Source organism: Gossypium hirsutum, chromosome A10 (assembly GCF_007990345.1).
Source record: "Gossypium hirsutum isolate 1008001.06 chromosome A10, Gossypium_hirsutum_v2.1, whole genome shotgun sequence".
Taxonomy (NCBI): domain Eukaryota; kingdom Viridiplantae; phylum Streptophyta; class Magnoliopsida; order Malvales; family Malvaceae; genus Gossypium; species Gossypium hirsutum.
In genome coordinates, this window is record NC_053433.1 from 109,187,826 (window position 1) to 109,197,612 (window position 9,787).

General features: G+C 35.0%; 3 protein-coding genes across 4 annotated transcripts; all 3 read right to left on the reverse strand.

Moving 5' to 3' along the window:
- LOC107896294 (40S ribosomal protein S15a-1) lies at positions 1-1,820 on the reverse strand. 2 transcript variants are annotated; one of them, XM_016821435.2, is made up of 4 exons: positions 1,659-1,820; positions 572-722; positions 339-499; positions 1-252 (listed from the first exon to the last, which is right to left on the reverse strand). In XM_016821435.2, the coding sequence occupies exons 2-4, from the start codon at positions 702-704 to the stop codon at positions 154-156; spliced, it is 393 nt and encodes a 130-aa protein (XP_016676924.2). In that variant the 5' UTR covers positions 705-722; positions 1,659-1,820; the 3' UTR covers positions 1-153. The 2 variants fall into 2 exon arrangements, with proteins under 2 accessions (XP_016676924.2, XP_016676925.2); XM_016821436.2 differs by having other exon boundaries at positions 572-725.
- Positions 1,821-2,263: 443 nt separating this feature from the next.
- Positions 2,264-5,752, reverse strand: LOC107896295 (uncharacterized). The gene is made up of 3 exons (XM_016821437.2): positions 3,584-5,752; positions 2,794-2,905; positions 2,264-2,651 (listed from the first exon to the last, which is right to left on the reverse strand). Exons 1-3 carry the CDS (start codon positions 5,012-5,014, stop codon positions 2,395-2,397), a joined length of 1,800 nt encoding a protein of 599 aa, XP_016676926.2. The 5' UTR covers positions 5,015-5,752; the 3' UTR covers positions 2,264-2,394.
- Positions 5,753-6,484: 732 nt separating this feature from the next.
- On the reverse strand, positions 6,485-8,581 carry LOC107896296 (copper transport protein ATX1). Its single transcript, XM_016821438.2, has 3 exons — positions 8,343-8,581; positions 7,364-7,439; positions 6,485-6,790 (listed from the first exon to the last, which is right to left on the reverse strand). Exons 1-3 carry the CDS (start codon positions 8,349-8,351, stop codon positions 6,627-6,629), a joined length of 249 nt encoding a protein of 82 aa, XP_016676927.1. The 5' UTR covers positions 8,352-8,581; the 3' UTR covers positions 6,485-6,626.
- Between the last annotated feature and the right edge of the window lie 1,206 nt (positions 8,582-9,787).

A 9,787-nucleotide genomic window follows, 5' to 3' on the forward strand; every position in this document is an offset into this window, starting at 1 on the left:
TTGGGATGAATACTCAGCAATTCAAAATCTCCAAACATCATAAGCAAAATACATATAGGATGAGTGCCAAAATTTAGAAAATAGGCATTGCTAACTGAGAGGTTTAAAGGAAAAAAACATAATTCGTAAAGTTTTAATTCTAAAGAAATCCCCTCAATAGAAGAACCCAAGTACTTTTCCACCTACATTCTTTCTTCTGGCTTCTTCATGGTCCATTATTCCAGCTGATGTTGTCAGCACTATGTACCCAAACTGCAAATCCAGTATACAACTCAGTAGGATAGGGTAAAACAATCTTATGAAAGCATAAAACTATGATGTTTAGTTTCTCGGCTAACCTGTCTTGATGGAAGCAGCCTGGCAGTCCAACCCTCGATCTCCTTCACTCCTACGTCGAAGCGAGGACTGATCACCCCGCACTTGTTCAGCCTTCTGTTCAGTTCAACTACAATTTTACCAGATCTGTGATCATCAACGTACTCAAACTCTCCAATGTAACCTGCAATCCCAATGTTAGCATATCGATGGAACAAATATAAGGGTAGAGATTAGATTGAATGTTGAAACAAACCGTGCTTCTGCATGACCAAAAGGAACTTGATGATCACTTTTGAGGATGGCCTGATCATGACCTGCCGTTTGCCCCTCTTTTCTGCATTGTACATGCTCTTCAGTGCATCATTCAAAATGCTGACCCTCACCATCCTTCTAAATACAAGCTGCTGCTGATTTTGAATCAAACGAAGCAATTATTTATAGTTTCTTTTAGTCTTTAGAAACTCAGTAAAACAACTTGAACATATCATTCTTCTAAACATCATTTTCCTATAATAACAACAGTATTTCCAGTGATCCAATATCTTATTCAAATGAAGAACCGACAAACCATCTTCTAATCCAAACTTACACAGTGATAGAGGCAAGTGGAGGAAAATGGGCAACAACCCTAAACCAAAACGACCCAACTCGAAATGATTTGACTAAGGGTGAGTTCGGATGGGCGGTGCGTTTACTTGCGGTTAGTATAAAAATAGTGGTGGCGGTGAGATTAAATACTGTAGCGATACTGTAGCGTGAGATAAAAAATAAACTAAACGCACCGTACCGCACCGTGGCCCCAAACTCACCCTAAGTAAACAGAAATGACCCTATCCTGAAGTGAACAGAACCCACATTGACCTCACCGGACCCAAAATCCCGAGAATCTTAAAACCCAAAACTACCTAAACCTAAAATGATCCACCCAAAATAAACCAAGAGTTTTAAAACGCGACCCAAAACCAACCCGAGCCGCATTGAAAGTTTGACGGGTCTAGTTCCAACCAATAAACCCATCTTCTAATCTAAAAGCTTACGTAGTATTAGAAACAAGCGAAGTAAAATAGGTTAAGGGCACCAAAAACTTTGTACCAAACGAAACAATAGATTCTTAACTTGCCCAGAGAACCCAAAATCCTTTCAGTTCCATATTATGTAAAAGGATTGAAACATTAATGACGTAAAAAAAAACGAAGATAAGTAAGGTCTAAACCCTAATCGAATAGGTAAAATAGATCTTGCTATCTTTATTCCATGACAGAACTGATACTCAAGAGGATAAAAAAACAGCCCCAAGATCTTAAATCATGGAAAGAAAAGAGTGTGAAAGTGTCGCTTACCTGAAACCAAAATCCGGCGGCCTCGTTTTGGTTAGTTTGAAAGAGTGCCCAATGAAAATGGCAGAGAGCTCGGCTGAGTGCTAGGTTTTCGGATTTAAATTTAATTTTCAGTTTTATGGGCTTGGGATTTACGTCGGCCTTTGATATACGAAGGCCCAAAATATAGCACTCAATTCTACTGTTTTTCTGTGTATATATAATTTTGATTTAATTTAAATTTTTTAAGATTATTAATAATATTAATGATATTGATATGAAAATAATTCGAGGAAGACTTAAACATAAATACGACCTAATTTAACAATTTTTTTTAATTTAAAATTAAAAAAGAGAAATATTTATAAAATCATAAAAAATTGAACCAGTGGGTATAATTTAAACCTATTTAACATTAATGTAATAATTAAAATATATAAAGGTATAACTCATTTATAAACTTGGCCACCAAGAAATCCGGAAGGACGTCATGATATGAAGTCAATCAATGCTAAATTAAAATCAATATTATATTTTAAGAAATTAATAATAACTTAGTTCAAACCCCAAAGAGTAAGATCATACCAGAGGGCTCAAAATTTCCTGTAATTCCTCACCTTTTTCAGATCTGGGCGAAAATTTTTCTTTTTTGGGTATGATATTAAGTTATAATAATACACAATGTACATTCCAATTCAATTAAAAAAAGCTTTACATTATTACACTACTCTTGTCCTCCCGATGATGCCAAAATCAAATATTAGCTGATTACCGGCACCTCATCCACAAAAAATTCACCAACTGCACCTTCTGAGGATTCACCAATGCTAGCGGCTTCAGCAATTCTAAGTGCCATCACGGCTTTGTATGTAGCCATATCCGCATTTTGAAGTAGCATCTGTGCCTGTTGGCGTTTCAGGATGGCCGATTCAACCGCTCTGGTTGCTGCAGCTCTAGCTTCTTCGACTCTAACCATCACAATCTCTTCTTCCACCGCATCATGTTGGGCTGCCATGGCTGCACATACCACAAAACATGAAACAAGGTTCTATTAACACTTACATATTCACACAAAACATGAAAAACCATTCACACGTTAAAATCAGATCAGAGCCTGTATAGTTGAGCATGACTGCTATGGTCAGACAATATAATATACCTTGCAACAAACTCGGTAGCTTGCCTCTCCCATGGCTAGCTTGACGCTTAAATGACCTCCTTTTACGTAGAAGAGGCTGTGGAACTACGGGAGCCTTCTTGACCTGATGACCCTGTTACAATCCAACATTCATTTTGATCATATATCTACCAAAACACCAGAAAGAAGAGGTAGGAGACTGAACAGTAATGACGGAAGGGATGCATATTTCAAATTTCAAGATATGCCAGGGAACAAAATGGTATATAGCATGATAAGTTGATGACAATACTTCGTTTCCAATCACTTAAACGATATCTTCCCATTGCAGCCGAAAAGAAATTCCAAATTCTCAACAAATAGAAAACAGAATATAAAACAAAGTTCAGAGTAAGAATATTTAGGTGCTTTGTATTAATCCTATCTGAAATATGGTTGATTCACAATCTGTTATTTCTTCCCTCTAAATTGTGTCAATATAGCATGGCATCATTGCATGCAACTGTTATAGCAAAAGATCATTTGACCTATAAGATACAATTCTATGAACTCATTGCATGACAAATTGTGGGAATCAGAACAAGAAATAGGACAATAAACCCTTTCAAAAGAAGGGCACTTTTCCATGCTAAACTTCCTTGAAAATTTCAACAAACAAATACACATACTAGGGACATAAGCTAGAATTTTCTTCATTTACAAAATGACAGTATAGTACAATGATGATATAATACATCGAAGGAGAGTTCAGTTTCCCAAATGAATCTACAATTATATTTATGTCCATAGAAAAATTCTCCACAAAGATTACCTGGAAGACTCTAAGCAATGGTGACCGTCTTTGCTCCTTTTTTTTCAACCAGTAAGCATGAACAGCTTCCACCACTCCTTTAATACCCAGATCAACACACAAATGAGCAGCAGCAACAGATACATCATTTGAGTGATCATCTGGACTACAAAAATTGGCCTTCTCAAAAGCATCAATCATCAACTCGAAACAATCCTCCGATAGATGCTGGAGATGCCCATTTCCACGAAAAAACTCATAATTGAACTTCTTTAACCACTCCTCATCTTCTAAATCCATGTCATAGTTTGCAATCCTCTTTGCCAAGGCTCTTGATACCTCGTCACCATCAATAGAGATATATGAATCCGGTCTTCGAAACTGCACACTGGGTTTACCTGCATACCCTGAAACTTCACGAACACCAGGCACAGGGATCACCCTACAAGCTAAAGCAGGCACATTGCGCTCACAACATTCCTTGTAAAGATCCTTGAAAACGACCCAGTCTTGACGGTTCGGGAACTCGAGCTTCCAGTTATCATCCCCAGGCCAAATTACAGCACGAGTGAAACGGTTGACTGAGCTTGGCCTCATAAATTTATCTGCCTTGAGAGAATACTTGTTTGACCTTTTTGTTTTAATTACAAGAAGCCATTCTTTTGATGGAGAGAGCTCTAAAGACACAACTGCTCCTTCTTCCCTATAACATCTATCTGGTTCGATGATCAATACATTGGCAGAGCATTGCGATGAATCCGATTCTACCTTGGGCATTAAATCTGATACGGAAGAGCTCATGTCGCTTAAGCTCGACGCTGAACCGTTGCGGGTTGAACTCCTAAGCTTGTTTTTCGAAACTACTGAGGAAAAAGGAATCCCATTTCTCCTACTAGTAATCAAATCAGACATGAGAGCTCCATTAAAGAAAGTGTTTCTAGCCCTCATTCTCCTAAGCGAACTCCTCCTCTTCTGAATACTGCTTCGAACTGACTTCGAAGCTTTAAAACATGGACTCGAAACAATTTTGCAGCTGACTTTATCGATTTCAAGTGCAGTGGACTTGATTGTAGTCTTTGAATTTTCAGAAAGAAGGCACTTTTGGACCCCATTTCTCTTCCTTTTTCTAGTATAAACAATCCCAAACATCTTATCTACAGTGGTGCCATTATTTAGAGCTTCAGCTTTCATTTTCTTGGTCCGTTTCTTTGGAGTCTCTTCGTGGCCTAATCTTTTAGGCTTCCCATTTAGCTCAGTGGCGGAGGACTTATTTACTTCATTCTTTGGGTTTTTTTTCACCGAGTTGTTGAATTCAACGCCATCGTTACTGCGCCTCTTGGGCTTCACTTCGCCGGAATCAGGCCGGAGTTGCCGCCCGGAACGAAGAACCCGGGCCTCCGAGCTCTTCATCCTGCAAACCCTTGTGGTCCGTTTCATCCCCACCGAAGGCATCGCCGTCCAGTGCTGCTGCTTCTGCTTGTAACCGAACTCCTCGGACGATCTTTTCCTACACCAACTCCACGTGTTGACTCAGTAACCGACTCGACTCAGACGAGTCCCAAAAAAAACCAAAAAACCAACCCCGAAAAAGCCCCCACTCCACCAACCACCTCGTGAAACCCAACAGAACGTTAACACATATTCAGCCAACAGATGACCCTCCATTTACGAAACGGACCCATACCCATAACTCAACTAGTTCACACACAAAAGAAGAAAAAAAACAAATCGAAAACTCGGGGAAACTCAGATCGTTTTGACTCAGCTACAAGGAAAAAACAGCTTTCGTTTTTCTTAAGAAAGAAGGAAACTGGTAAAAGATAACTACAACAGAGTAGTGAGTGACTAACAATACCATACTAACAGAGATCGTTCAACTCCAGATAAAAAATTAAAAAAAAACCCATAAATTAAACAAAAGAAAAAAACCAAAGATCTCTGAAGAGAAAAAGGAAAAAACTTAAAAAAAAAAAAGTCTCTCTCAATAGAAATTGAAGAGAGAGAAAGAGGGAAGATAGAGTTATGGAGTTTCACGTAAATCTTGTCCTTTTTTTTTTTAGAAGAGAGAGATGGAGGCTGCTAGGGTTTATGATGATATGATAAAAAAACCACTGAAGAGGGAAAATCTAGACTGTCCAAAGGGGAAAAAGAATAATTTGGAAATGGAAATTAATTTGCCGAGAGATGGGAACCCTTGATTTTATGAAATGGACGGTTAAGATTATTGATTGGATTCAATGACTGGGCCGTTTTTAGCCCTCTACTTTTCTCTTTTTCTTTATTTTTTATCTACCGGTATTAAAGGGATATTTCGCATCGGGTTGAGTGATGTGAAACGACTAAAAGAGCCTTGGGTGTGATAGGATGCGGAAGGGTTCTCGCACGGCAGCAAGTCGAGGGCAAAACGGGAAGTAAACAATAATATGGGGATGTTGCAGAAAAACTGAATTCCAACATCTGCCTTTGATTTAACACTAAAACTGAAAAGCCTCATAAAGTGTATGACCAGAAGTAGCTATGTTTAGTATTTGTTGATTAAGATTAAATCAATTAGTAGAAATACGTAAATACGTAAATTTGAGTGTGTTAAAATATATATTTTTATAAATATTTATATTTTAAATATATAATTTTACCAAATATCCAATGTCTTAATTTATTTATTATTTCTTTACAGTTAAATTAGATAAAATATTAAATAAAAAATAAAAAATATCAAAAAAATTTATGGACAATGTATGTCGTTTTCTAGAATTGTTGTCTGATAATAGTATGTATCAAGTTTTGAAGACCATTCAATTCCATTACCGTCTACAGACAAACAAAATATCAAGTGGAATTTTCAGCCAATAATTCTTTAAAATCCACTATCTATTTCACCCTGATACGGGCCTTTGTTTGTTAAAAAGTAGGGAAATATCATAAGAAAATCATCTTCCATTTTTAGTACCAACACAGGAAGTAAATCACAATCATCCAAGAATTCTACAGTTCATAGGATAGTTTGAAATGTTATAAGCACACCAATCAATCAATCAATCAATCAATAAGGGCTTAAGACATTTTAAGCCGTGGCCGGCTTTGTCTCGGCTTCTGCCGGAGCTTCTCCTTCCCAGAAGGCAGTCTTCTTTCCAGTCTTTGACACAGTTTGCAGAACCGCATCGGGTTGAACGTTGCCCTTCACTGTCACTTTCTGCTCCTTCAAATCTACTTCATATGATTCCACACCTGAATATGAATATTACTCATTATTATGATTCTAATTCTTCAGCCAATATATATGTAACTATGCATGTCTAGTTTGAGAAAAGAATTTCCCACCTGAATGCAAGAAAGAAGCCAATCCTTCACACATCTACTAAATAAACAGGGGTATAAATATTATAGTTTTCTACTATAAAAAGGGTCAATCCGTACACTTGGGGGATCAGTCTCTAGCTTCAATTCTTAGGAACATAAGAGATCAGTTCTTTTCTGTTTTGCTTCAAGAACAGATTGGTAGGATCAATCTTTCGGAAAATGCAACGCTTTTCAAAAGTACAAGGCATTTTCCAAAAAATGGGTAAATTTTTGGGACCAAACTATTATTTGTGATGAAGAATGCAAGAAAACAAATTCAAAAGTCAATTTTCTGCAAAACAATCGGATCTTAAATTAACCGGCTTCTCTAGTCCCACATAACATGCTTGCCTAGGAAGTAATTCTGAGGGAGACTAGTGGAAAACCATGTTGAAATTGATTTCACATTATGATCAGCAGAAACGAACAAGACGTTAAACAAAAGCAAGATCTACAACACACCTTGCATTTTCCCCAAAACTCTCTTCACGGCTCCAACGCAGCCCTCACATGACATACCAACCTTGAGAACAACAGTCTGCAATCAACCAAAACCAATACACAGTTTATAACATTATCGAAAAGGGAACCTTACAAAGCTGTGTTCAACGACCATGAACCAAACAGAACCAGGCCAAAACATATGATTAGATGTTTTTGAAAATTGATATAGATTATGGAAGCCAATCATGACCACTTATTTTCTTTCCCTCTTTTGGCTAAGTGTTCATAAGAAAGTCGTTCAACCAACACAAGCAGAATTTCCACAAAAACCACCCACTCCGCCAGGGGCTTAGCAAAGGGTAGGCAGGGCCTTGGTCCCATTGGCTAAATGGGAAATTTTCTTTTTAGCCCCTCTAAAAAATCAAAACGTTTAATTAAGCTTTTTTTAGTATTAGATTAAATGGAAAACTTACATTTTTAGCCCTTTTAAATTTAAAATTTTAATTTAAACCTATTTAGCAAAAAGAAATTTAACTTTGGCTCTCCAAAATTTTATAATTTTATCTAAACAAAATTCCCTGTACACATCAATAGAAGGTCAACTCAACCCTAAACCAGAAAGAGAGCCCTAATTCAATGAACAAAGCTAACAGATACTAATTACCACCATTTAGAGATTTCTAAACGCAATAGCTTACCTTATTTTCTCCCAAAACCCTTGAAACACCAAAAATACCAAATCTATCAAAATTTGATATAACGATCGGAACTTGAATTAAGGAGAACCCCAAAAGACGGCCTAAAGTTTTAGTCTTACCTCTTCTATTTTCAATCCAAAAATCAAACAGATAAAGACCCAGAAACCAGAAAGCAAGGATAAAATTCTCCCAACATACAGAAAACCAACTACAGATTTCGAAAAATTCAGCCAAAAGGAACGAAAAGAAAAATGAGATAATCTGAATAAGAAAAAACAAAAAAGAAAAAGAAAAGTTACCTGAGACATAGCTTTTTAAGTTTGGAAATTCAAAGAGCGGGAGAGAAAAGGAGAAGAAAAATTGCTGAGAATAAGGTATGAAGAAGCGAATATGGAAAGGGTGGAATTTTATAGAAGAATCATTGGAGGGCGGTGGACCATTTCTTCCATATTCAACGTAACGTGATGTTCAAAGCTCAAACCACCAGCTGTTCCAACCATTTTCTAGTACTTTTTTTTTTTTTGGCTTTAGTCGTTGTGCATTTTCTAACTTCAAAATTATAAAATGAATTTTTTAATTATTTTAATAATTATTTTGTAATTTTTTGAAATTAAATAAATAAAATATAAACTTAGTGATTTAGGTGTAATTTATCTTAAATATAAACAAATAATTTAATATCTAAGTTTATAAAATATTTTCTCAAATCAATAAAAATGGATTGGATGAAATTTTTAACAAAATGATCAGTTTGCTCTTTGATCTAACGTATAAAAGTTAATTTGCTCTTTTTTTAATAGAGGTGACAAAATGCAATCCAAATCTTTGTACAAAGGCCTCCATAATACTTTAACCTTTAATCTTTGTATTTCAAATTGACATAATTTAACCCTCTACTTTTATAATGAATTAGCCTGTCCAAATAATTATTATCCTCAACTATTTTGATTAAAATGCTGTGTGGAATTTAAAAAAAAAATACACATTCAAATTTACCATGTTCTTATAGATTTTTATGTTCAAAATGTAATTTTAAGGAAAAAAAATATGTACCTATACATAAAAGGAATACCCTTATAAGATTACGGGTAGAATGTAAGATTACCTTATTTGGTTTATTTGACTAGAATGTAAGATTTATGTGTTTGGTTTATAGAATGTAAGATTATCTATAAACTCATTTTACTCAATTGTCCTTGTTATAAAATTTATTTATTTAATAAGTTTAGTTCCTTGAATATTTTTTGTCTCAATTTCTATAAAATTATGATAAATTATTACAACTTTCACTTTTTATTACAATTTATATATTAATAAGTAAATATATGATATTGAAATAAATTTACAAACCATAGTTATAATAATTTATGAAAAGTGATACAACACCAATCATAATTATAATTATAACAATAATTAATATAATAATAAATAAATTATTAAATAAAGTATAATAATTATAATCGTAGTTAATGACATCTATTGATTCACTATTAAGAAAAAAATATTTTATTTTTAATTAGTCTTAAACTTTATTTAACAGAAAAGTCTAAATTGATTAAATAATAAAAACGAAGGGTAAATTGGTCCAAAATTTAAGATTGTACCCGTAATCTAAAATAACTTAATGAAAAGGTTGTAATGAAATTATATCCTATATTATAGCATCTTAACAATATTTTGTAATGTGAAATAACAGATGATTAGAATGTTCACAATCAAAACACTAAGATCTCATTCTGGAATG